The 26,458-nt window shown below is 50.8% G+C and overlaps 1 protein-coding gene across 1 annotated transcript in view; it reads left to right on the top strand.

The window, feature by feature from the left end:
- Positions 1 to 445: 445 nt before the first annotated feature.
- The window catches only part of LOC142500018 (kalirin-like), a 131,183-nt gene continuing 105,170 nt past the window's right edge, over positions 446 to 26,458 (top strand). The window contains exons 1-3 of the mRNA XM_075610075.1: positions 446 to 832; positions 4,332 to 4,501; positions 5,290 to 5,464. Of these exons, the coding sequence (XP_075466190.1) occupies positions 800 to 832; positions 4,332 to 4,501; positions 5,290 to 5,464 (378 nt within the window). The 5' untranslated portion in view covers positions 446 to 799. The remainder of the gene's footprint in view (positions 833 to 4,331; positions 4,502 to 5,289; positions 5,465 to 26,458) is intronic.

The following is a 26,458-nucleotide window of genomic DNA, read 5'->3' as shown; positions in this document are numbered from 1 at the left end:
TAATTAACCCGTATTTCTGCTTTAAGGCTAATTGAAGCCAGTTAATATGTTTCACCTCTACGTTGTCCCTTTAAGCTCCTTAAGTGTTCCACGGGCCCCTGCAGCACAGAAATGGTTAAAAAATGTCCATCGCCCCCCAAAACTGACCTACGCTGAAGGTGAGCTGAATGTGTAATGCAGATTATACACTTTGTCTTTCCCCGCTCTGTTTGATTCTATTTAAATGTTTGTGTGAGTAGGCCCGAGCCTGCAGTAGAGTGATCACGTGGCAGCCTGTGCTGCTTATTCACATTTGCTCCAATACTGGGCCGCACATAACTGTTTCATAAGCAGACACAGAGATGCCGTCTTAGCAGGAACCTCTCAGTTGAGGGTGTTTTGATGTCACAGAATGGGAACAGCTTAGCAGCCCGGGAAACTTCAGGAATAAAACACAGTTTCACGGAGCATGGAATCAGTCGAGAGGCTAAATACAGTTTATGTAATATATGTAATATACAGTAGGGTTGTGAAGTAATCTTCCACAATAAATGTGCAGGTGAGGGGCAGGTGTGGACTCCGTCACCGTTCCGATGTTGCCCACGTTTTGCAGGGCTTTCACTGGGGCAGTTACCTGACTCTTCTGTGTCTCCCTGGCTAGAACACATACACTAATGCGGACAAGCTGCTGGAAGCGGCAGAGCAGCTGGCGCAGACGGGGGAGTGCGACCCAGAGGAGATCTACAAGGCAGCCCGGCACCTGGAGGTCCGCATCCAGGACTTTGTGCGCCGGGTGGAGCAGCGGAAACTTCTCCTGGACATGTCTGTCTCCTTCCACAGCCACACCAAGGAGGTAGGAGGGATCTGGTGGGATCTGGTGGGATCTGGAGCTCCCTGTGCTGAACATCAGTCACTAGAGTCCTGTCCCCAGAGGAGAAATCCTGTCTCCCCCAGTGTATTTATATTCTACTGCTTTTCATAAAGTAAGAACCCTTAATTGTATATTCCATCTTCAAATCTGGTCACCACTCTCTCTCTGTCACAGTCTCTGTCACTGTCTCTCTCTGTCACTGTCTCTGTCACTGTCTCTCTCTGTCACTTTCTCTCTCTGTCACTGTCTCTCTTTGTCACTGTCTCTCTCTGTCACTGTCTCTCTCTGTCACTGTCTCTCTCTGTCACTGTCTCTCTCTGTCACTGTCTCTCTCTGTCACTGTCTCTCTCTGTCACTGTCTCTCTCTGTCACAGTCTTTCTCTTTCACAGTCTCTTTCAGTCTCTTTCTTTCACTGTCTCTCTCTTTCTCTGTCTGTCTCTTTCTGTCCCTCAAATATTTTCACCTGAAAGCTAGATTTACGATACATTATTGTTGTTATCATTTAGTTCCATAATAAGTTCCCAGTTTCCGCCAGTGCTGGGTTTTTAACATTAGGATGAAACGTTTAACACCTGGACTTTGTCAGTCTGTCCTGATTCATCTTCGATATCTCACGGGAAACCTCCAGCGTTTACACCTCCCACCTCAGTGTAACCGCCCGTAGTGGCTGGAAACTAGCGATGGGGGCATTTTTGGGGCACATTGGGATCCGCAGTGAATCGGACGGTTCCTGTGGTCTGCGGATTTCAGTGGATCAATCGAAAAAGGGCGATTCGCGTTTTTTTAAATTATTATTATCAATACATTCCGCAGATTCCGCAATCTGATTTGAAGAATCCGCCATCGGATTGTATCCAAGGGCGGATTTTGATGAATCCGCGCAGATTAAAACTGCCCAAGTCTGTTTGCGGATTTGGGGGGGAATGCGAGACAATCCGGGTAAACGGAATTGTCGGATTCACCCATCTCTACTGAATATGGAGACTACTCATGACTCCCAATGTACTGCAGGCTCTCTGATATTACACATTAAACTGCCTCTGGACCCAGTGAAGAAATACAGTCTCAATGATGTTCATTTATAGCATTAATTTGTATAGTAGAATGATAATTGAGTAATATGTGTGAGAATAGTGCGTATAGCCTGTCTTACATTAGATAAGTGGCAATATGTAGTGAATATGATGACATATGCAACATTAAGACAGAATATGCATATAGGGTACCATGTTCTACTGGTAAAAACGTCCTTACACAGAATGAGCGTTAACGTCCGTGCAGAAACTGCACAGAAAGAAAGTCAGATAGTGTGATTGAGAGCCAGGCATTAATAATAGCTTGTCATTGCCAGATACTGTTTCAATAACTTTGCTAATTTTAGTTGATAGCTTTAAGCTGTGAAATTAGATTTCATTATGCTTAACTCAAGTGGAATAATTGGGACATTATTACTTTCAGGACTTTTAATTTAATGAGACTTAGTTGCCAAGCTATAGAAAAGGAAAACTGAAGGTCACAGAATTGCCATCTCACGACAAGAGGCAAAAACAATACATGGGGGGAATGGGTGAGTCTCAGGTGGGTCTGAGTCACATAATCATTGGGTCATATGATGATAAAGGCAGGTGCAGGTCACATGATTGTAGTGTGCTAGCACTAGGTTGAGTTCACCATGATAACCATGTCTAACATGGTACAAAACTCTCAGGTAACAGATCAGTGTCTGCACATTACTTATCGGGTTTAAAGACTCGGAAAGATGCACGTTCCTGAAACTTACTACATACCAGAGGAGTGACAGTAATGGGATCTGCCACTAAAAACAGCCCTGATGCCCACACACACACACCTTGTTCTTTTTTGGGGTTTAAGATTCTGTGTAGTTGCTTGTTTTCACATATCTTCTAAATATCAGCACGAATTCTCCCAGAAATAAATAGCACTAGAAATAAATAGCATTTTCTCCTGCGAAAATAGATGTTAGGATTTCAAATTTTACATACAGGCTCTCATGTGGAGAGCACTGACGCAACCCGTGAAGATGGTGTCTCTCTATGTATTTGAGAAATTAAGTCATGAGTGTTTCTATATTCAGTCAGACTTTTAAACGTCAGAAGAAAAAGTTTTTTTTCCCCTTAAGTCATAAATGTCACCCGAGTATCTGATTTACAGCAGGATTGGGTGTAATGTGTGTTTCAATGCAAGAAGGTCTGGACATAAATGTTGGAATGTTTGAATAGAAAATCAGAATCTAACAAAGGTATGTTTTGGGCTCAGAACACTGGTATTCTATTCTGCTCCAGTGACCTCTCTGGGACAGGACCTATGACATATGGTAACATACTGTATAGGGGTTTCTGTTTGTTTTATCCATTTTAAGAAACTGTTCTGCAGTTATTGTAACTATGTTCTTGCAACTTTAATAAGTGATGCTTTGGGCTCTGATTGAACTGGTTGCACGCTTTGTAGAGAGTAAAGTAAATGTTTGGACACATTTTTCTACAACACATTGTTGTGTGTTAAGTGCATAGTTTTTCTTCAATAAATAGGGACCTCAGACCCTGGCAGATATATATAATAACATATTTTTGCGTATTTCTTGGGTGGTGAAGGGCTATATATGATTGCAATTGAGTAAGGGGTTAATATTAACTCATTGATAGTACCTTGATAGAGAAAGGTGAGTTGGCTGGAGTAGCCGTGTGTATTAACCCTGGTTGCATATCTAAGTCCAATGCTCACTTGTGTGCTGTTTGTGACACGTGGCATATAGGGACGGATTAAAGGGGGATATTATTCATTTGAGGGACCTTTGTGGATGGTGGAAAGTGGGACAGCTTGCGAGCTGTGTATTAACCCTTGTCCCGCAGGCAGGTCACGTGTCCACAAGTGTGCCATACGTGACCAAAATGTTTAATTGTGAATCGAATTTTGTTCTAAACACCTCAAAGAATTTGCAGCTTGAATTTTGACACATCTGTCCATCTGAGTATCACTCATTGTACAGCAGCCTCACTTACTGGAAGGCAGCGTTACTCACTTAGAGTTACTCTTCGTGGTCCAACAGTAATGGTGTTCGGGGTACAGGGTACTTTTTTAATGTTCATATGCAGCGTTTCACTGCTTTTTTATTTTAAAACTTACAATTCCACATTGTTGTCCTTCAGCTTTATTTTTTCATATATACAGCTTTATACAGTCCAAAAAGGTTTGCTCAAATATAGAGAGAACTTAAAAAAAACACTCAAGCACAGCACCACTGATTTTTAAACTACTTTTACCACTGGTCTTAATTCTTGGCAAGACTTTGCCCTTGATTAGATGAGTCTCACTGTCCATGTCGGGGTTCTTTTGAAGGTTGAAATCATGTGAAATGTTACATTTCTGGATACGTGTACCCTGACTTGCACAAAGAATGAGATACCCGCAGTGAGATACGTGGCTGCTTTCTCATCGCTGTGTCTGTCCTGCGGTTCTCAGCTCTGGACGTGGATGGAAGATCTGCAGAAGGAGCTGCTGGAAGATGTGTGTGCTGACTCTGTGGATTCAGTTCAGGAGCTCATCAAACAATTCCAACAGCAGCAAACGGCCACGCTAGATGCTACCCTCAATGTTATCAAAGAGGGAGAAGACCTCATTCAGCAACTCAGGTAAGGCTGATCTCTGGGAACACACAACTTAAGGATTTATAGGCCATTGAGCTTGCAGTCTAAGGGTCATAAAGCTACTTTTTCAAGGTCAAAGTTACCAAGCACTGGGAATGGTACTAGAACACCCACAACAAAGACAAGTGTTTTTGCCATAAATCCTGCTTTAACTCTCTGGGGTCTACATATGAAGGCAAAAGTGGTGCAATTGTGGGGCAATAAACTGCACCAGGCGTATCAAAGAAATAAAACCCTTTTCCCAGTGAGATTCCTCTCTCTGATAGATGGGATCTGTTTTTGCAGCAGGGAGATTTGCAGAATTAGACCGAATTTATTCCAGTCCCCGCCAACGGAAAGGGATTTTTATAAACTCAAATGTATCTCTGCAGCTACTGAGATTGGACCTGATCTGTAACAAGAGCAGAACACTAGGAAATAATCTGTTTAATACGTTTTACAGGTGAAATCCCTGGTATTGTATTTAAAAAAATGTTTTTCTTTTAATTCAGTAAAACATTTAAGGCCCTGTTTACTAAGTGGCGCTGAGCCGTAAAGCACATTACTGTTTGTTCTCATCAGTGTGCCTTGTGGTGCCTTATTGCCTCCCACAGCTCAGTAATTATGGCCCTTAATACTCTGTACAATTATTTAAATCGTAGTTGATTACGTGTCACCGTGGCGATATCTGCTTGTGGTTGTTACATTATTGGGGATACGGGAATGACGTTTCCTCCCCATAAACTTTTTGGGAGGTGAGATGTGCTAGTCTTTGTTGTGGCCTCTCTCTGCAGGGACTCTGCACTGTCCAGCAATAAGGCCCCACACAACAGTTCCATCAGTCACATAGAATCGGTGCTGCAGCAGCTGGACGAGGCGCAGGTGCAGATGGAGGAGCTGTTCCACGAGAGGAAGATAAAGCTGGACATCTTCCTGCAGCTGCGGATCTTTGAGCAGTACACCATCGAGGTGAGTGACGAGAGGGAGAGAGGGGGACGGAGAGGGAGACAGAGAGGGGGACAGAGAGGGACAGAGAGAGAGAGGGAGAGACAGAGCCAGAGAGAGAGGGAGAGACAGAGCCAGAGAGAGACACGGAGAGAGAGGGAGAGAGCCGGAGAGAGAGGGAGAGAGCCAGTGAGAGACACGGAGAGAGCCAGTGAGAGACACGGAGAGAGCCAGTGAGAGACACGGAGAGAGAGGGAGAGAGCCGGAGAGAGAGGGAGAGACAGAGCCAGAGAGAGACACGGAGAGAGAGGGAGAGAGCCAGTGAGAGACACGGAGAGAGAGGGAGAGAGCCGGAGAGAGAGGGAGAGACAGAGCCAGAGAGAGACACGGAGAGAGAGGGAGAGAGACACGGAGAGAGAGGGAGAGAGCCGGAGAGAGAGGGAGAGACACGGAGAGAGCCAGTGAGAGACACGGAGAGAGAGGGAGAGAGCCAGTGAGAGACACGGAGAGAGAGGGAGAGAGCCAGTGAGAGACACGGAGAGAGCCAGTGAGAGACACGGAGAGAGAGGGAGAGACAGAGAGAGAACTGCCCCGGTCCGTGCTTCCATCTCTGGAACCCACACATTGCAAGGTCCAGAAACAGACATCCAAACCGGCAAGAGACAGTATACAGTCCGAGTGCGGTCACCTCCTTCCTTCCGTGTATAAGGGAGAAGGAGTGAACTAGTGGGAGAAGCCACGGACTAGTGGGAGAAGCCACGGACTAGTGGGAGAAGCCACGGACTAGTGGGAGAAGCCACTGGCATATGCAGTGCAGCACAAAGTGTCCTAGGCACCACTATTACACAAAGGAAAACACATCCACATAGGAACCAATCTGCCCGGAGAACAGCAGGACACGCGCGGACACGCGCGGACACACGCACGATGTAACTCACACAGTGTACCTGGAACGCTTTGTAATTGTTATCCCTTTTAGTGCAGATGTAAAGTGCTTTTTGCCAGACGTAAAGCTGTGCGAGTTCTCCATAAATAAAGCCACGCTGCAGAAAAGATCGCTGATGCTGTTTTTGGCTCCTTGTTGTATTACACTCGGAAGATAATGAGCCTAATATATCTTTAATGTTAGGAGGACAGAATCCGAGTATAGCGGAGGCCCCTATATATAGTATCTGTGTGCATACTCAGCACCGATACCCAAGGAAGGCCCCTATATACAGTATCTGTGTGCAAACTCAGCACAGATACCCAGCGGAGGCCCCTATATAGAGTATCTGTGTGGATACTCAGCACCGATACCCAGCGGAGGCCCCTATATACAGTATCTGTGTGCATACTCACACAGATACCCAGCGGAGGCCCCTATATACAGTATCTGTGTGCATACTCACACAGATACCCAAGGGAGGCCCCTATATAGAGTATCTGTGTGCATACTCAGCACAGATACCCAAGGGAGGCCCCTATATACAGTATCTGTGTGCATACTCACACAGATACCCAGCGGAGGCCCCTATATACAGTATCTGTGTGCATACTCACACAGATACCCAGCGGAGGCCCCTATATACAGTATCTGTGTGCATACTCACACAGATACCCAAGGGAGGCCCCTATATAGAGTATCTGTGTGCATACTCAGCACAGATACCCAAGGGAGGCCCCTATATACAGTATCTGTGTGCATACTCAGCACAGATACCCAGCAGTGATATTACATGTGAGTGAGCACTCCAATCAATGTGTGAGTGAGCACTCAGATGAATGAATTGAGGCTCAGCCTGATACACGGGTTTGGTAAGAGAGTGAGTCTATGTAGCACCCTTTCTCTCGCTGGACAATCCCATCACCATTTAAGAGCTGGTGCAGTGAAACTGTCACACGAATTCGCTGCTCCGGATACAGACGCCTTGCGCCCATTAAGGGGAGTTCAGGTGAACCAGCCGTAATGTTTCCTCTGATGCTGGACTGTGTCTTAACGCGCAGCACTGCTTAGTAAATAAGACCCTAAATATTCTTAACGCTCGTACATTGCATAGGGATAAAAATACAAATCGTGAGATAAGGTCTTTGTGTTTTTAAGTGAATTAGGGATTGGCGTGATTGGGGTTTCCTGTACCGCAGAGTACCCCGTGTATCTGACACTCTGGGCCTCATGCAGAGAGCATCGTTATTTCAAAATTCGCCATTTTTTGTACAATTTCGCGCAGAAACCGGCATAAAATGGCGAGTTACGAAAAACGCGCCATTTTGTTTTTTTTATTGCTAAAACTCGCCTCGCGGCTGGCGAGAACCTCCATCTCGCCATTTTTAAAACTCTCCGAATGCAGAGAGGTACGAACGGCATGTAGCGGCTGTTCGCGCCAGGGAAATGGCGCGATTTTCTCATTTTTGCCGGGCCAGGAAATATTGGCAATAAGATGGCGCTCGCCGCCTATAGCAAAGGGGGAAAAAAAGCCGCGATTTTTTTTTTTACATTTCTGAAGCGCGCATCTGTTCCATTCAAACTCGCCACACGCATCCATGTTAAACATAGCAGAATTCGCACTTTTCTGCATATGGAGAATAAAACTCTCCAAAAAAAGCTACTTTTTATGAAATTCGCCAATTTGAAAATTCTATGCTCTCTGCATGAGGCCCTCTGTCCCTTACAGCCTAATCTTAGCCCGATACCGAGCAGACTTTCCACTACTCCATACTCCATTAACCCTTTCAGGGTCAGAAGGGATTAAAGCACAGTACAGGGCCACACATTGCAGATGGGAGTGTAAAGTGTGTCCTAATGGCAGAAAAAACGGGGTAATCAGAGCAAAATCATCAATTAGGAAAGAAAGCCAGGATTGTCATATCTGACGTATTGCCAGGAACTAGTGGCCCGAAGACATCAGTGACATGCCAAGCTCTGTATGTGCTTATATATATAGTATTCACCTCTGTCCCTCTCTCTTCCTCTTTCTCTCCCTCCCTCTCTCTCTCCCCCCATCCCCCTCTCTCTCCCCCCCTCCCCTTCTCTCACCCTCCCTCCCCCTCCCTCACCTTCCCCCCTCTCTCACCCTCCCTCGCCTTCCCCCCTCTCTCACCCTCCCTCCCCCCTCTCTCACCCTCCCCTCCCTCCCCCCCTCTCTCTCACCCTCCCTCCTTCCCCCCTCTCTCACCCTCCCTCCCCCTCTCTCACCCTCCCCTCCCTCCCCCCCTCCCCCCCCTCTCTCACCCTCCCTCCTTCCCCCCTCTCTCACCCTCCCTCCCCCCTCTCTCACCCTCCCTCTGTCTTCCTGTCTCTCCCCCTCTCTCTCTCTCTCCCTCCCTCTGTCTTCCTCTCTCTGTCTCTCTGTGTCTCCCCCTCTCTCCCCCTCTATCGTGGTATAGTGGTATATTTGGTGGCCTATGCACAGTGAGCTAAGGAGTCTTCCCTTAACCACGTTTTTCCCGTTCAGGATTGGTGACGGTCACTAAGCCGCTCCTTGTCCCAGTGAAATATGAGCTATTTTGGAAGTCCCCGAGCACAAAGGGTTATTAATGTCAGGTGACACGCGGCACAGACTTCCCAAGGAGCCCACTTGGTAACGAGCAGAACATTTTAATGGGTCACATAAAAGAGGCAGCGGCTGGAAGTCTGCCCGTGTTTAATTGTAGTGATTAGAAGTCATGACATTTTGTATTTTCTAATTCCTTTTGGTAATTTAATTCAGTAACATATTTACCTGGCTCATTAAGACCCGGTCTGCTGATTCATGACTCAGATGCAGCGTTATTTGGACGCGGGATACATACCGGGAGAAGGCGACACGCTGCAGTAATATTCTCTGGGAGGGAGACAAAACATTAAACCGGCAGCAGCCTCCTCCTCCTCCTCTTCCTCTTCCTCCTCTTCCAAGCCGGCGAGCTGAGGAAGAACGCAGTGACCGCGCTGAATCGTTTATCAATGCCAGAAAGTAGTGCATACACCCAGGCCGGGGTCCCTCCTGTGGAAGTAGTAGGGGTACTTACCTTGAGGAGCGGCCCTCCTCCTGCAGCGTCACGTTGTCATGGCGGCATGTGATGTCACGGCAGCGCGTCACCATGTGATGTCAGGTCACCATGACAACACGACGCTGCAGTAGGTGCGTCGCTCCGAAGAAGGTAAGGCCACGCCTGTCACACCAATCACACTCTCTCACTTACCGTGGGGCGAGGAGCGGTCCTCCCTCCGGTCGGGTGGAAGTTGGATCCCGGTGACGAGCGGAGGAGGCAGAGGAAGGAGTGTGGGGTCTCCCGAAGGCGCAGGGCCCAAGGTAACTGCCTTCCCCGCCTTGGCCCGGTCACTATTCCACGGTCAGGCAAGATGCTGGACTTTTGCTGATGTTTGCACGACAGGAGTCACTAGTTGTAACTTGCCGATTTGGCCGTACTCGCGTCCAGGCCAAAAATCCGGGAGATCACCGGATCTGGGAGAGGGGACACGGTTAGGTACGATTGTGACGAAACTCGCGTTATTTCCCTCATCTCTTTTTCAACTCGAGCTAAATACCTATTTCATTATCTCGATCGATTTACTAAACGTCACTTTATTGGAAGTTAACGCAACAATAATCCGTCAGTAAGCCTATGCTAATAACCGCCATTAAGCCTATGCTAATAAGCGCAATAACCGCCATTAAACCTATGCTAATAAGCGCAATAACCGCCATTAAACCTCTGCTAATAAATGCAATAACCGCCTTTAAGCCTATTCTAATAAGCGCAATAACCGCCATTAAACCTATGCTAATAAGCGCAATAACCGCCATTAAACCTATGCTAATAAGCGCAATAACCGCCATTAAACCTCTGCTAATAAATGCAATAACCGCCTTTAAGCCTATTCTAATAAGCGCAATAACCGCCATTAAACCTATGCTAATAAGCGCAATAACCGCCTTTAAGCCTATTCTAATAAGCGCAATAACCGCCATTAAAGCTGCAGTTCAGTCTTTTTTTTTTTTTTTATTTTTTTTTTTTTTTACTTCAATAGTTTCATGTGTGCAATCTCTAATTACCTAAAGAACTGTATACTGTAACTGCCGCTCAATTTGTTCTCCATGTATTGATAGGCGAAATTTGGTGACATAATTAGAGCATATGTTTTTCTTCTGCTTCTGTCTCTCAGTGGAAGCTCATGAATATTCATGAGCATTCCTGCACTGACATGTGCTAGAGGGAGGGCAGGGCTGACAAAGGGGTGTGCCAGGGCTTGTGACAAGGCATGAAGGGGCAGTGCCTTAGCAAATGGCTGTTAAAATAGAATACAAGAAAATTGGTCTTTCAAAGTTGTTTTTTTAAAAACAGAAAAGGCTAAAAGTATTTTTTCTAACTACAGAACTGATTTATTAAAAAAAACCACACATGCAGGATATTGACTGAACTGCAGCTTTAAGCCTATTCTAATAACCGCAATAACCGCCATTAAACCTATGCTAATAAATGCAATAACCGCCATTAAGCCTATTCTAATAACCGCAATAACCGCCATTAAACCTATGCTAATAAATGCAATAACCGCCATTAAGACTATGCTAATAAATGCAATAACCACCATTAAGCCTATTCTAATAAGCGCAATAACCGCCATTAAACCTATGCTAATAAATGCAATAACCGCTATTAAACCTATTCTAATAAATGCATAACCGCCATTAAACCTATTCTAATAAATGCAATAACCGCCATTAAACCTATGCTAATAAATGCAATAACCGCCATTAAGACTATGCTAATAAATGCAATAACCGCCATTAAACCTATGCTAATAAATGCAATAACCGCCATTAAGCTTATGCTAATAAATGCAATAACCGCCATTAAGCCTATGCTAATAAATGCAATAACCGCCATTAAACCTACGCTAATAAGCGCATTAAACCTATGCTAATAAATGCAATAACCGCCATTAAACCTATGCTAATAAATGCAATAACCGCCATTAAGCTTATGCTAATAAATGCAATAACCGCCATTAAACCTATGCTAATAAATGCAATAACCGCCATTAAACCTACGCTAATAAGCGCATTAAACCTATGCTAATAAATGCAATAACCGCCATTAAACCTATGCTAATAAATGCAATAACCGCCATTAAGACTATGCTAATAAATGCAATAACCACCATTAAGCCTATTCTAATAAGCGCAATAACCGCCATTAAACCTATGCTAATAAATGCAATAACCGCTATTAAACCTATTCTAATAAATGCATAACCGCCATTAAACCTATTCTAATAAATGCAATAACCGCCATTAAACCTATGCTAATAAATGCAATAACCGCCATTAAGACTATGCTAATAAATGCAATAACCGCCATTAAACCTATGCTAATAAATGCAATAACCGCCATTAAGCTTATGCTAATAAATGCAATAACCGCCATTAAGCCTATGCTAATAAATGCAATAACCGCCATTAAACCTACGCTAATAAGCGCATTAAACCTATGCTAATAAATGCAATAACCGCCATTAAACCTATGCTAATAAATGCAATAACCGCCATTAGGACTATGCTAATAAATGCAATAACCGCCATTAAACCTATGCTAATAAATGCAATAACCGCCATTAAGCTTATGCTAATAAATGCAATAACCGCCATTAAGCCTATGCTAATAAATGCAATAACCGCCATTAAACCTATGCTAATAAATGCAATAACCGCCATTAAACCTATGCTAATAAATGCAATAACCGCCATTAAGCCTATGCTAATGAGCGCAATAACCGCCGTTGGTTTTGCATATACAGGAAGTGCCCGGCAGGCGTCTTACCTCGTATTCTCCACCTTTGCAGAAGATATATGGTATCATGTGGTTAAACACTGTCCAGATGTTTTGGCAGGTGCTGTTGTGTTGTGGCTGCTTGTGAATATTCTCCTTGTGATGGGTAATGATTATACTGTCAGCGTTGGCTATTGGGACGGATCTTGGCTTCCATAGGAATGAGTTCCCTGGCAGAATAACACACAGAGACAGCAGAAGGCAGCCCGGACTGATCTATTTATATACTAAACTGCTTTCATGTATCAGCAGAACAGGTCCGAGCAGGGAGCTGTAGTAACAGGCGAGTCCAGCCCGGGCGGGATCAGAGGGTAACACGCTGCCCGCGTTATATTAACCCTCGCAACGCCGGATGTGTTGTTTTACTGCAATGTTTTGATCAGGTTTTTAAGGCTGAATGTGTGACGCTCATAGCGATAACTTCAATTATGAAATCGATTGCAAGAAGGAACTTTTTTCTGACTGCAATAATAATATTTTCCCTGCACGGCCCTGGCAAAGTCTGCAGCGCGGCACGTGGCTTTAGGCTGAGATTATACCAAAATCTGCAGCGCGGCACGTGGCGTTAGGCTGAGATTATACCAAAGTCTGCGGCACGTGGCAGTATATATATATATGTACTGTGCAGTATTGCAGCAAACGGGAATAAAATGCTTCAATCCCTGCCGGAAAATAACTCAATGCACTCGGGCAGAAAACAGTCACAAACCTCAATACACCCGGGTATACCCGTATTCGTGGGACTAGCCGAGCTCGAATAAAGTGTGTCGCCAGTGTAACTGCCGCTCAATTTGTTCTCCATGTATTGATAGGCGAAATTTGGTGACATAATTAGAGCATATGTTTTTCTTCTGCTTCTGTCTCTCAGTGGAAGCTCATGAATATTCATGAGCATTCCTGCACTGACATGTGCTAGAGGGAGGGCAGGGCTGACAAAGGGGTGTGCCAGGGCTTGTGACAAGGCATGAAGGGGCAGTGCCTTAGCAAATGGCTGTTAAAATAGAATACAAGAAAATTGGTCTTTCAAAGTTGTTTTTTTAAAAACAGAAAAGGCTAAAAGTATTTTTTCTAACTACAGAACTGATTTATTAAAAAAAACCACACATGCAGGATATTGACTGAACTGCAGCTTTAAGCCTATTCTAATAACCGCAATAACCGCCATTAAACCTATGCTAATAAATGCAATAACCGCCATTAAGCCTATTCTAATAACCGCAATAACCGCCATTAAACCTATGCTAATAAATGCAATAACCGCCATTAAGACTATGCTAATAAATGCAATAACCACCATTAAGCCTATTCTAATAAGCGCAATAACCGCCATTAAACCTATGCTAATAAATGCAATAACCGCTATTAAACCTATTCTAATAAATGCATAACCGCCATTAAACCTATTCTAATAAATGCAATAACCGCCATTAAACCTATGCTAATAAATGCAATAACCGCCATTAAGACTATGCTAATAAATGCAATAACCGCCATTAAACCTATGCTAATAAATGCAATAACCGCCATTAAGCTTATGCTAATAAATGCAATAACCGCCATTAAGCCTATGCTAATAAATGCAATAACCGCCATTAAACCTACGCTAATAAGCGCATTAAACCTATGCTAATAAATGCAATAACCGCCATTAAACCTATGCTAATAAATGCAATAACCGCCATTAAGCTTATGCTAATAAATGCAATAACCGCCATTAAACCTATGCTAATAAATGCAATAACCGCCATTAAACCTACGCTAATAAGCGCATTAAACCTATGCTAATAAATGCAATAACCGCCATTAAACCTATGCTAATAAATGCAATAACCGCCATTAAGACTATGCTAATAAATGCAATAACCACCATTAAGCCTATTCTAATAAGCGCAATAACCGCCATTAAACCTATGCTAATAAATGCAATAACCGCTATTAAACCTATTCTAATAAATGCATAACCGCCATTAAACCTATTCTAATAAATGCAATAACCGCCATTAAACCTATGCTAATAAATGCAATAACCGCCATTAAGACTATGCTAATAAATGCAATAACCGCCATTAAACCTATGCTAATAAATGCAATAACCGCCATTAAGCTTATGCTAATAAATGCAATAACCGCCATTAAGCCTATGCTAATAAATGCAATAACCGCCATTAAACCTACGCTAATAAGCGCATTAAACCTATGCTAATAAATGCAATAACCGCCATTAAACCTATGCTAATAAATGCAATAACCGCCATTAGGACTATGCTAATAAATGCAATAACCGCCATTAAACCTATGCTAATAAATGCAATAACCGCCATTAAGCTTATGCTAATAAATGCAATAACCGCCATTAAGCCTATGCTAATAAATGCAATAACCGCCATTAAACCTATGCTAATAAATGCAATAACCGCCATTAAACCTATGCTAATAAATGCAATAACCGCCATTAAGCCTATGCTAATGAGCGCAATAACCGCCGTTGGTTTTGCATATACAGGAAGTGCCCGGCAGGCGTCTTACCTCGTATTCTCCACCTTTGCAGAAGATATATGGTATCATGTGGTTAAACACTGTCCAGATGTTTTGGCAGGTGCTGTTGTGTTGTGGCTGCTTGTGAATATTCTCCTTGTGATGGGTAATGATTATACTGTCAGCGTTGGCTATTGGGACGGATCTTGGCTTCCATAGGAATGAGTTCCCTGGCAGAATAACACACAGAGACAGCAGAAGGCAGCCCGGACTGATCTATTTATATACTAAACTGCTTTCATGTATCAGCAGAACAGGTCCGAGCAGGGAGCTGTAGTAACAGGCGAGTCCAGCCCGGGCGGGATCAGAGGGTAACACGCTGCCCGCGTTATATTAACCCTCGCAACGCCGGATGTGTTGTTTTACTGCAATGTTTTGATCAGGTTTTTAAGGCTGAATGTGTGACGCTCATAGCGATAACTTCAATTATGAAATCGATTGCAAGAAGGAACTTTTTTCTGACTGCAATAATAATATTTTCCCTGCACGGCCCTGGCAAAGTCTGCAGCGCGGCACGTGGCTTTAGGCTGAGATTATACCAAAATCTGCAGCGCGGCACGTGGCGTTAGGCTGAGATTATACCAAAGTCTGCGGCACGTGGCTTTAGGCTGAGATTATACCAAGTGCTGCAGGGCGGCAGCGCTAATCTGTGACGTCACCCAGCGCTGACGCCGACCGGCATAGTGACTATACCAGGGAGAGAGAGCAGAGGAGGCGTGGCAGAGACGTGGCAGAGGCGTGGCCATGAGCGGTTCGCCCTCATTGGCTGAACCGCTGACGTGACACTGCCGTCCGCTTTGCAGAATGGCGCGCCGCGACCGTCGCCAGCGGTGTGAGCAGTTTCATTGGAATTAAGCAAATTGTTTTGGCGACGCCGCACGCGTTTTTTGGTATAATCACGGCCTTTTGCAGGGGCCCTCTGGCAGAGATAGGGTTAATAATATGTGTATTACTGTAACCTTTGCGAGGACATGCTGACGTGTTGCTCATACAATAATACGTGGCACGTATGTGCCTCCTTTGATACCAGCCTGCGGTGCGTTGTTTTATTAGTATGTGAGATGGGCGCGCAGCCTCTCCTCCGTCGCCGGATACTTCCGCTGTCTGTCTGGGCTCTTGGAGGTGTCAGATAGAAGAACGGCAGTAAGAGGCAGCAAGTCCCCGGGCACCATGCTTACAGCTTGTGAGCTTCAGTTCCTGCACTCCTGACAAGGAGGATGCTGCGAATCTCACAGCTGCTCTGTGACCCTGTGCCAGGTTCTCACCGCTCCTCACACACAGGAGCAGCAGCGATGTTCTGTGACCCTGTGCCAGGTTCTCACCACTCCTCACACACAGGAGCAGCAGCGATGTTCTGTAACCCTGTGCCAGGTTCTCACCACTCCTCACACACAGGAGCAGCAGCGATGTTCTGTGACCCTGTGCCAGGTTCTCACCGCTCCTCACACACAGGAGCAGCAGCGATGTTCTGTGACCCTGTGCCAGGTCCTCACCGCTCCTCACACACAGGAGCAGCAGCGATGTTCTGTGACCCTGTGCCAGGTTCTCACCGCTCCTCACACACAGGAGCAGCAGCAGCGATGTTCTGTGACCCTGTGCCAGGTTCTCACCGCACCTCACACACAGGAGCAGCAGCAGCGATGTTCTGTGACCCTGTGCCAGGTTCTCACCGCACCTCACACACAGGAGCAGCAGCAGCGATGTTCTGTGACCCTGTGCCAGGTTCTCACCGCACCTCACACACAGGAGCAGCAGCAGCGATGTTCTGTAACCCTGTGCCAGGTTCTCACCGCTCCTCACACGCACAGGAGCAGCAGCAGCGATGTTCTGTAACCCTGTGCCAGGTCCTCACCGCTCCTCACGCGCACAGGAGCAGCAGCAGCGATGTTCTGTGACCCTGTGCCAGGTTCTCACCGCTCCTCACACACAGGAGCAGCAGCAGCGATGTTCTGTGACCCTGTGCCAGGTTCTCACCGCACCTCACACACAGGAGCAGCAGCAGCGATGTTCTGTGACCCTGTGCCAGGTCCTCACCGCTCCTCACACACAGGAGCAGCAGCGATGTTCTGTGACCCTATGCCAGGTTCTCACCGCTCCTCACACACAGGAGCAGCAGCAGCGATGTTCTGTGACCCTGTGCCAGGTCCTCACCGCTCCTCACACACAGGAGCAGCAGCAGCGATGTTCTGTGACCCTGTGCCAGGTCCTCACCGCTCCTCACACACAGGAGCAGCAGCAGCGATGTTCTGTGACCCTGTGCCAGGTTCTCACCGCACCTCACACACAGGAGCAGCAGCAGCGATGTTCTGTGACCCTGTGCCAGGTCCTCACCACTCCTCACACACAGGAGCAGCAGCGATGTTCTGTGACCCTGTGCCAGGTTCTCACCGCACCTCACACACAGGAGCAGCAGCAGCGATGTTCTGTGACCCTGTGCCAGGTTCTCACCGCTCCTCACACACAGGAGCAGCAGCAGCGATGTTCTGTGACCCTGTGCCAGGTCCTCACCGCTCCTCACACACAGGAGCAGCAGCGATGTTCTGTGACCCTGTGCCAGGTTCTCACCGCACCTCACACACAGGAGCAGCAGCAGCGATGTTCTGTGACCCTGTGCCAGGTCCTCACCGCTCCTCACACACAGGAGCAGCAGCGATGTTCTGTGACCCTGTGCCAGGTTCTCACCGCACCTCACACACAGGAGCAGCAGCAGCGATGTTCTGTGACCCTGTGCCAGGTTCTCACCGCTCCTCACACACAGGAGCAGCAGCAGCAGCGATGTTCTGTGACCCTGTGCCAGGTTCTCACCGCTCCTCACACGCACAGGAGCAGCAGCAGCGATGTTCTGTGACCCTGTGCCAGGTTCTCACCGCTCCTCACACACAGGAGCAGCAGCAGCGATGTTCTGTGACCCTGTGCCAGGTTCTCACCGCACCTCACACACAGGAGCAGCAGCAGCAGCGATGTTCTGTGACCCTGTGCCAGGTCCTCACCGCTCCTCACACACAGGAGCAGCAGCGATGTTCTGTGACCCTATGCCAGGTTCTCACCGCTCCTCACACACAGGAGCAGCAGCAGCGATGTTCTGTGACCCTGTGCCAGGTCCTCACCGCTCCTCACACACAGGAGCAGCAGCAGCGATGTTCTGTGACCCTGTGCCAGGTTCTCACCGCACCTCACACACAGGAGCAGCAGCAGCGATGTTCTGTGACCCTGTGCCAGGTCCTCACCACTCCTCACACACAGGAGCAGCAGCGATGTTCTGTGACCCTGTGCCAGGTTCTCACCGCACCTCACACACAGGAGCAGCAGCAGCGATGTTCTGTGACCCTGTGCCAGGTTCTCACCGCTCCTCACACACAGGAGCAGCAGCAGCGATGTTCTGTGACCCTGTGCCAGGTCCTCACCGCTCCTCACACACAGGAGCAGCAGCGATGTTCTGTGACCCTGTGCCAGGTTCTCACCGCACCTCACACACAGGAGCAGCAGCAGCGATGTTCTGTGACCCTGTGCCAGGTCCTCACCGCTCCTCACACACAGGAGCAGCAGCGATGTTCTGTGACCCTGTGCCAGGTTCTCACCGCACCTCACACACAGGAGCAGCAGCAGCGATGTTCTGTGACCCTGTGCCAGGTCCTCACCGCTCCTCACACACAGGAGCAGCAGCAGCGATGTTCTGTGACCCTGTGCCAGGTTCTCACCGCACCTCACACACAGGAGCAGCAGCAGCGATGTTCTGTGACCCTGTGCCAGGTTCTCACCGCACCTCACACACAAGAGCAGCAGCAGCGATGTTCTGTGACCCTGTGCCAGGTCCTCACCGCTCCTCACACACAGGAGCAGCAGCGATGTTCTGTGACCCTGTGCCAGGTTCTCACCGCTCCTCACACACAGGAGCAGCAGCGATGTTCTGTGACCCTGTGCCAGATTCTCACCGCTCCTCACACACAGGAGCAGCAGCAGCAGCGATGTTCTGTAACCCTGTGCCAGGTCCTCACCGCTCCTCACGCGCACAGGAGCAGCAGCAGCGATGTTCTGTGACCCTGTGCCAGGTTCTCACCGCTCCTCACACACAGGAGCAGCAGCAGCGATCTTCTGTGACCCTGTGCCAGGTTCTCACCGCACCTCACACACAGGAGCAGCAGCGATGTTCTGTGACCCTGTGCCAGGTTCTCACCGCTCCTCACACACAGGAGCAGCAGCAGCGATGTTCTGTGACCCTGTGCCAGGTTCTCACCGCACCTCACACACAGGAGCAGCAGCAGCGATGTTCTGTGACCCTGTGCCAGGTTCTCACCGCTCCTCACACACAGGAGCAGCAGCAGCGATGTTCTGTGACCCTGTGCCAGGTTCTCACCGCACCTCACACACAGGAGCAGCAGCAGCGATGTTCTGTGACCCTGTGCCAGGTTCTCACCGCACCTCACACACAGGAGCAGCAGCAGCGATGTTCTGTAACCCTGTGCCAGGTCCTCACCGCACCTCACACACAGGAGCAGCAGCAGCGATGTTCTGTGACCCTGTGCCAGGTTCTCACCGCTCCTCACACGCACAGGAGCAGCAGCAGCGATGTTCTGTAACCCTGTGCCAGGTCCTCACCGCTCCTCACGCGCACAGGAGCAGCAGCAGCGATGTTCTGTGACCCTGTGCCAGGTTCTCACCGCTCCTCACACACAGGAGCAGCAGCAGCGATGTTCTGTGACCCTGTGCCAGGTTCTCACCGCACCTCACACACAGGAGCAGCAGCAGCGATGTTCTGTGACCCTGTGCCAGGTCCTCACCGCTCCTCACACACAGGAGCAGCAGCGATGTTCTGTGACCCTATGCCAGGTTCTCACCGCTCCTCACACACAGGAGCAGCAGCAGCGATGTTCTGTGACCCTGTGCCAGGTCCTCACCGCTCCTCACACACAGGAGCAGCAGCAGCGATGTTCTGTGACCCTGTGCCAGGTTCTCACCGCACCTCACACACAGGAGCAGCAGCAGCGATGTTCTGTGACCCTGTGCCAGGTCCTCACCACTCCTCACACACAGGAGCAGCAGCGATGTTCTGTGACCCTGTGCCAGGTTCTCACCGCACCTCACACACAGGAGCAGCAGCAGCGATGTTCTGTAACCCTGTGCCAGGTCCTCACCGCACCTCACACACAGGAGCAGCAGCAGCGATGTTCTGTGACCCTGTGCCAGGTTCTCACCGCTCCTCACACACAGGAGCAGCAGCAGCGATGTTCTGTGACCCTGTGCCAGGTTCTCACCGCTCCTCACACGCACAGGAGCAGCAGCAGCGATGTTCTGTAACCCTGTGCCAGGTCCTCACCGCTCCTCACGCGCACAGGAGCAGCAGCAGCGATGTTCTGTGACCCTGTGCCAGGTTCTCACCGCTCCTCACACACAGGAGCAGCAGCAGCGATGTTCTGTGACCCTGTGCCAGGTTCTCACCGCACCTCACACACAGGAGCAGCAGCAGCGATGTTCTGTGACCCTGTGCCAGGTCCTCACCGCTCCTCACACACAGGAGCAGCAGCGATGTTCTGTGACCCTATGCCAGGTTCTCACCGCTCCTCACACACAGGAGCAGCAGCAGCGATGTTCTGTGACCCTGTGCCAGGTCCTCACCACTCCTCACACACAGGAGCAGCAGCGATGTTCTGTGACCCTGTGCCAGGTTCTCACCGCACCTCACACACAGGAGCAGCAGCAGTGATGTTCTGTGACCCTGTGCCAGGTTCTCACCGCTCCTCACACACAGGAGCAGCAGCAGCGATGTTCTGTGACCCTGTGCCAGGTCCTCACCGCTCCTCACACACAGGAGCAGCAGCGATGTTCTGTGACCCTGTGCCAGGTTCTCACCGCACCTCACACACAGGAGCAGCAGCAGCGATGTTCTGTGACCCTGTGCCAGGTCCTCACCGCTCCTCACACACAGGAGCAGCAGCGATGTTCTGTGACCCTGTGCCAGGTTCTCACCGCACCTCACACACAGGAGCAGCAGCAGCGATGTTCTGTGACCCTGTGCCAGGTCCTCACCGCTCCTCACACACAGGAGCAGCAGCAGCGATGTTCTGTGACCCTGTGCCAGGTTCTCACCGCACCTCACACACAGGAGCAGCAGCAGCGATGTTCTGTGACCCTCTGCCAGGTTCTCACCGCACCTCACACACAGGAGCAGCAGCAGCGATGTTCTGTGACCCTGTGCCAGGTCCTCACCGCTCCTCACACACAGGAGCAGCAGCGATGTTCTGTGACCCTGTGCCAGGTTCTCACCGCTCCTCACACACAGGAGCAGCAGCGATGTTCTGTGACCCTGTGCCAGATTCTCACCGCTCCTCACACACAGGAGCAGCAGCAGCAGCGATGTTCTGTAACCCTGTGCCAGGTCCTCACCGCTCCTCACGCGCACAGGAGCTGCAGCAGCGATGTTCTGTGACCCTGTGCCAGGTTCTCACCGCTCCTCACACACAGGAGCAGCAGCAGCGATCTTCTGTGACCCTGTGCCAGGTTCTCACCGCACCTCACACACAGGAGCAGCAGCGATGTTCTGTGACCCTGTGCCAGGTTCTCACCGCTCCTCACACACAGGAGCAGCAGCAGCAATGTTCTGTGACCCTGTGCCAGGTTCTCACCGCACCTCACACACAGGAGCAGCAGCAGCGATGTTCTGTGACCCTGTGCCAGGTTCTCACCGCTCCTCACACACAGGAGCAGCAGCAGCGATGTTCTGTGACCCTGTGCCAGGTTCTCACCGCACCTCACACACAGGAGCAGCAGCAGCGATGTTCTGTGACCCTGTGCCAGGTTCTCACCGCACCTCACACACAGGAGCAGCAGCAGCGATGTTCTGTGACCCTGTGCCAGGTCCTCACCGCACCTCACACACAGGAGCAGCAGCAGCGATGTTCTGTGACCCTGTGCCAGGTTCTCACCGCTCCTCACACACAGGAGCAGCAGCAGCGATGTTCTGTGACCCTGTGCCAGGTTCTCACCGCTCCTCACACGCACAGGAGCAGCAGCAGCGATGTTCTGTAACCCTGTGCCAGGTCCTCACCGCTCCTCACGCGCACAGGAGCAGCAGCAGCGATGTTCTGTGACCCTGTGCCAGGTTCTCACCGCTCCTCATACACAGGAGCAGCAGCAGCGATGTTCTGTGACCCTGTGCCAGGTTCTCACCGCACCTCACACACAGGAGCAGCAGCAGCGATGTTCTGTGACCCTGTGCCAGGTCCTCACCGCTCCTCACACACAGGAGCAGCAGCGATGTTCTGTGACCCTATGCCAGGTTCTCACCGCTCCTCACACACAGGAGCAGCAGCAGCGATGTTCTGTGACCCTGTGCCAGGTTCTCACCGCACCTCACACACAGGAGCAGCAGCAGCGATGTTCTGTGACCCTGTGCCAGGTCCTCACCACTCCTCACACACAGGAGCAGCAGCGATGTTCTGTGACCCTGTGCCAGGTTCTCACCGCACCTCACACACAGGAGCAGCAGCAGCGATGTTCTGTGACCCTGTGCCAGGTTCTCACCGCTCCTCACACACAGGAGCAGCAGCAGCGATGTTCTGTGACCCTGTGCCAGGTCCTCACCGCTCCTCACACACAGGAGCAGCAGCGATGTTCTGTGACCCTGTGCCAGGTTCTCACCGCACCTCACACACAGGAGCAGCAGCAGCGATGTTCTGTGACCCTGTGCCAGGTCCTCACCGCTCCTCACACACAGGAGCAGCAGCAATGTTCTGTGACCCTGTGCCAGGTTCTCACCGCACCTCACACACAGGAGCAGCAGCAGCGATGTTCTGTGACCCTGTGCCAGGTCCTCACCGCTCCTCACACACAGGAGCAGCAGCAGCGATGTTCTGTGACCCTGTGCCAGGTTCTCACCGCACCTCACACACAGGAGCAGCAGCAGCGATGTTCTGTGACCCTGTGCCAGGTTCTCACCGCTCCTCACACACAGGAGCAGCAGCAGCGATGTTCTGTGACCCTGTGCCAGGTCCTCACCGCTCCTCACACACAGGAGCAGCAGCGATGTTCTGTGACCCTGTGCCAGGTTCTCACCGCACCTCACACACAGGAGCAGCAGCAGCGATGTTCTGTGACCCTGTGCCAGGTCCTCACCGCTCCTCACACACAGGAGCAGCAGCGATGTTCTGTGACCCTGTGCCAGGTTCTCACCGCACCTCACACACAGGAGCAGCAGCAGCGATGTTCTGTGACCCTGTGCCAGGTTCTCACCGCTCCTCACACACAGGAGCAGCAGCAGCAGCGATGTTCTGTGACCCTGTGCCAGGTTCTCACCGCTCCTCACACGCACAGGAGCAGCAGCAGCGATGTTCTGTGACCCTGTGCCAGGTTCTCACCGCTCCTCACACACAGGAGCAGCAGCAGCGATGTTCTGTGACCCTGTGCCAGGTTCTCACCGCACCTCACACACAGGAGCAGCAGCAGCAGCGATGTTCTGTGACCCTGTGCCAGGTCCTCACCGCTCCTCACACACAGGAGCAGCAGCGATGTTCTGTGACCCTATGCCAGGTTCTCACCGCTCCTCACACACAGGAGCAGCAGCAGCGATGTTCTGTGACCCTGTGCCAGGTCCTCACCGCTCCTCACACACAGGAGCAGCAGCAGCGATGTTCTGTGACCCTGTGCCAGGTTCTCACCGCACCTCACACACAGGAGCAGCAGCAGCGATGTTCTGTGACCCTGTGCCAGGTCCTCACCACTCCTCACACACAGGAGCAGCAGCGATGTTCTGTGACCCTGTGCCAGGTTCTCACCGCACCTCACACACAGGAGCAGCAGCAGCGATGTTCTGTGACCCTGTGCCAGGTTCTCACCGCTCCTCACACACAGGAGCAGCAGCAGCGATGTTCTGTGACCCTGTGCCAGGTCCTCACCGCTCCTCACACACAGGAGCAGCAGCGATGTTCTGTGACCCTGTGCCAGGTTCTCACCGCACCTCACACACAGGAGCAGCAGCAGCGATGTTCTGTGACCCTGTGCCAGGTCCTCACCGCTCCTCACACACAGGAGCAGCAGCGATGTTCTGTGACCCTGTGCCAGGTTCTCACCGCACCTCACACACAGGAGCAGCAGCAGCGATGTTCTGTGACCCTGTGCCAGGTCCTCACCGCTCCTCACACACAGGAGCAGCAGCAGCGATGTTCTGTGACCCTGTGCCAGGTTCTCACCGCACCTCACACACAGGAGCAGCAGCAGCGATGTTCTGTGACCCTGTGCCAGGTTCTCACCGCACCTCACACACAAGAGCAGCAGCAGCGATGTTCTGTGACCCTGTGCCAGGTCCTCACCGCTCCTCACACACAGGAGCAGCAGCGATGTTCTGTGACCCTGTGCCAGGTTCTCACCGCTCCTCACACACAGGAGCAGCAGCGATGTTCTGTGACCCTGTGCCAGATTCTCACCGCTCCTCACACACAGGAGCAGCAGCAGCAGCGATGTTCTGTAACCCTGTGCCAGGTCCTCACCGCTCCTCACGCGCACAGGAGCAGCAGCAGCGATGTTCTGTGACCCTGTGCCAGGTTCTCACCGCTCCTCACACACAGGAGCAGCAGCAGCGATCTTCTGTGACCCTGTGCCAGGTTCTCACCGCACCTCACACACAGGAGCAGCAGCGATGTTCTGTGACCCTGTGCCAGGTTCTCACCGCACCTCACACACAGGAGCAGCAGCAGCGATGTTCTGTGACCCTGTGCCAGGTTCTCACCGCACCTCACACACAGGAGCAGCAGCGATGTTCTGTGACCCTATGCCAGGTTCTCACCGCTCCTCACACACAGGAGCAGCAGCAGCGATGTTCTGTGACCCTGTGCCAGGTCCTCACCGCTCCTCACACACAGGAGCAGCAGCAGCGATGTTCTGTGACCCTGTGCCAGGTTCTCACCGCACCTCACACACAGGAGCAGCAGCAGCGATGTTCTGTGACCCTGTGCCAGGTCCTCACCACTCCTCACACACAGGAGCAGCAGCGATGTTCTGTGACCCTGTGCCAGGTTCTCACCGCACCTCACACACAGGAGCAGCAGCAGCGATGTTCTGTAACCCTGTGCCAGGTCCTCACCGCACCTCACACACAGGAGCAGCAGCAGCGATGTTCTGTGACCCTGTGCCAGGTTCTCACCGCTCCTCACACACAGGAGCAGCAGCAGCGATGTTCTGTGACCCTGTGCCAGGTTCTCACCGCTCCTCACACGCACAGGAGCAGCAGCAGCGATGTTCTGTAACCCTGTGCCAGGTCCTCACCGCTCCTCACGCGCACAGGAGCAGCAGCAGCGATGTTCTGTGACCCTGTGCCAGGTTCTCACCGCTCCTCACACACAGGAGCAGCAGCAGCGATGTTCTGTGACCCTGTGCCAGGTTCTCACCGCACCTCACACACAGGAGCAGCAGCAGCGATGTTCTGTGACCCTGTGCCAGGTCCTCACCGCTCCTCACACACAGGAGCAGCAGCGATGTTCTGTGACCCTATGCCAGGTTCTCACCGCTCCTCACACACAGGAGCAGCAGCAGCGATGTTCTGTGACCCTGTGCCAGGTCCTCACCACTCCTCACACACAGGAGCAGCAGCGATGTTCTGTGACCCTGTGCCAGGTTCTCACCGCACCTCACACACAGGAGCAGCAGCAGCGATGTTCTGTGACCCTGTGCCAGGTCCTCACCGCTCCTCACACACAGGAGCAGCAGCAGCGATGTTCTGTGACCCTGTGCCAGGTTCTCACCGCACCTCACACACAGGAGCAGCAGCAGCGATGTTCTGTGACCCTGTGCCAGGTTCTCACCGCACCTCACACACAAGAGCAGCAGCAGCGATGTTCTGTGACCCTGTGCCAGGTCCTCACCGCTCCTCACACACAGGAGCAGCAGCGATGTTCTGTGACCCTGTGCCAGGTTCTCACCGCTCCTCACACACAGGAGCAGCAGCGATGTTCTGTGACCCTGTGCCAGATTCTCACCGCTCCTCACACACAGGAGCAGCAGCAGCAGCGATGTTCTGTAACCCTGTGCCAGGTCCTCACCGCTCCTCACGCGCACAGGAGCAGCAGCAGCGATGTTCTGTGACCCTGTGCCAGGTTCTCACCGCTCCTCACACACAGGAGCAGCAGCAGCGATCTTCTGTGACCCTGTGCCAGGTTCTCACCGCACCTCACACACAGGAGCAGCAGCGATGTTCTGTGACCCTGTGCCAGGTTCTCACCGCACCTCACACACAGGAGCAGCAGCAGCGATGTTCTGTGACCCTGTGCCAGGTCCTCACCGCACCTCACACACAGGAGCAGCAGCGATGTTCTGTGACCCTATGCCAGGTTCTCACCGCTCCTCACACACAGGAGCAGCAGCAGCGATGTTCTGTGACCCTGTGCCAGGTCCTCACCGCTCCTCACACACAGGAGCAGCAGCAGCGATGTTCTGTGACCCTGTGCCAGGTTCTCACCGCACCTCACACACAGGAGCAGCAGCAGCGATGTTCTGTAACCCTGTGCCAGGTCCTCACCGCACCTCACACACAGGAGCAGCAGCAGCGATGTTCTGTGACCCTGTGCCAGGTTCTCACCGCTCCTCACACGCACAGGAGCAGCAGCAGCGATGTTCTGTAACCCTGTGCCAGGTCCTCACCGCTCCTCACGCGCACAGGAGCAGCAGCAGCGATGTTCTGTGACCCTGTGCCAGGTTCTCACCGCT

Source organism: Ascaphus truei, chromosome 7 (genome assembly GCF_040206685.1).
Source record: "Ascaphus truei isolate aAscTru1 chromosome 7, aAscTru1.hap1, whole genome shotgun sequence".
NCBI lineage: Eukaryota > Metazoa > Chordata > Amphibia > Anura > Ascaphidae > Ascaphus > Ascaphus truei.
The sequence above is the reverse complement of the archived record's forward strand: the minus strand, read 5'-3'. Positions and strand labels throughout refer to the sequence as shown.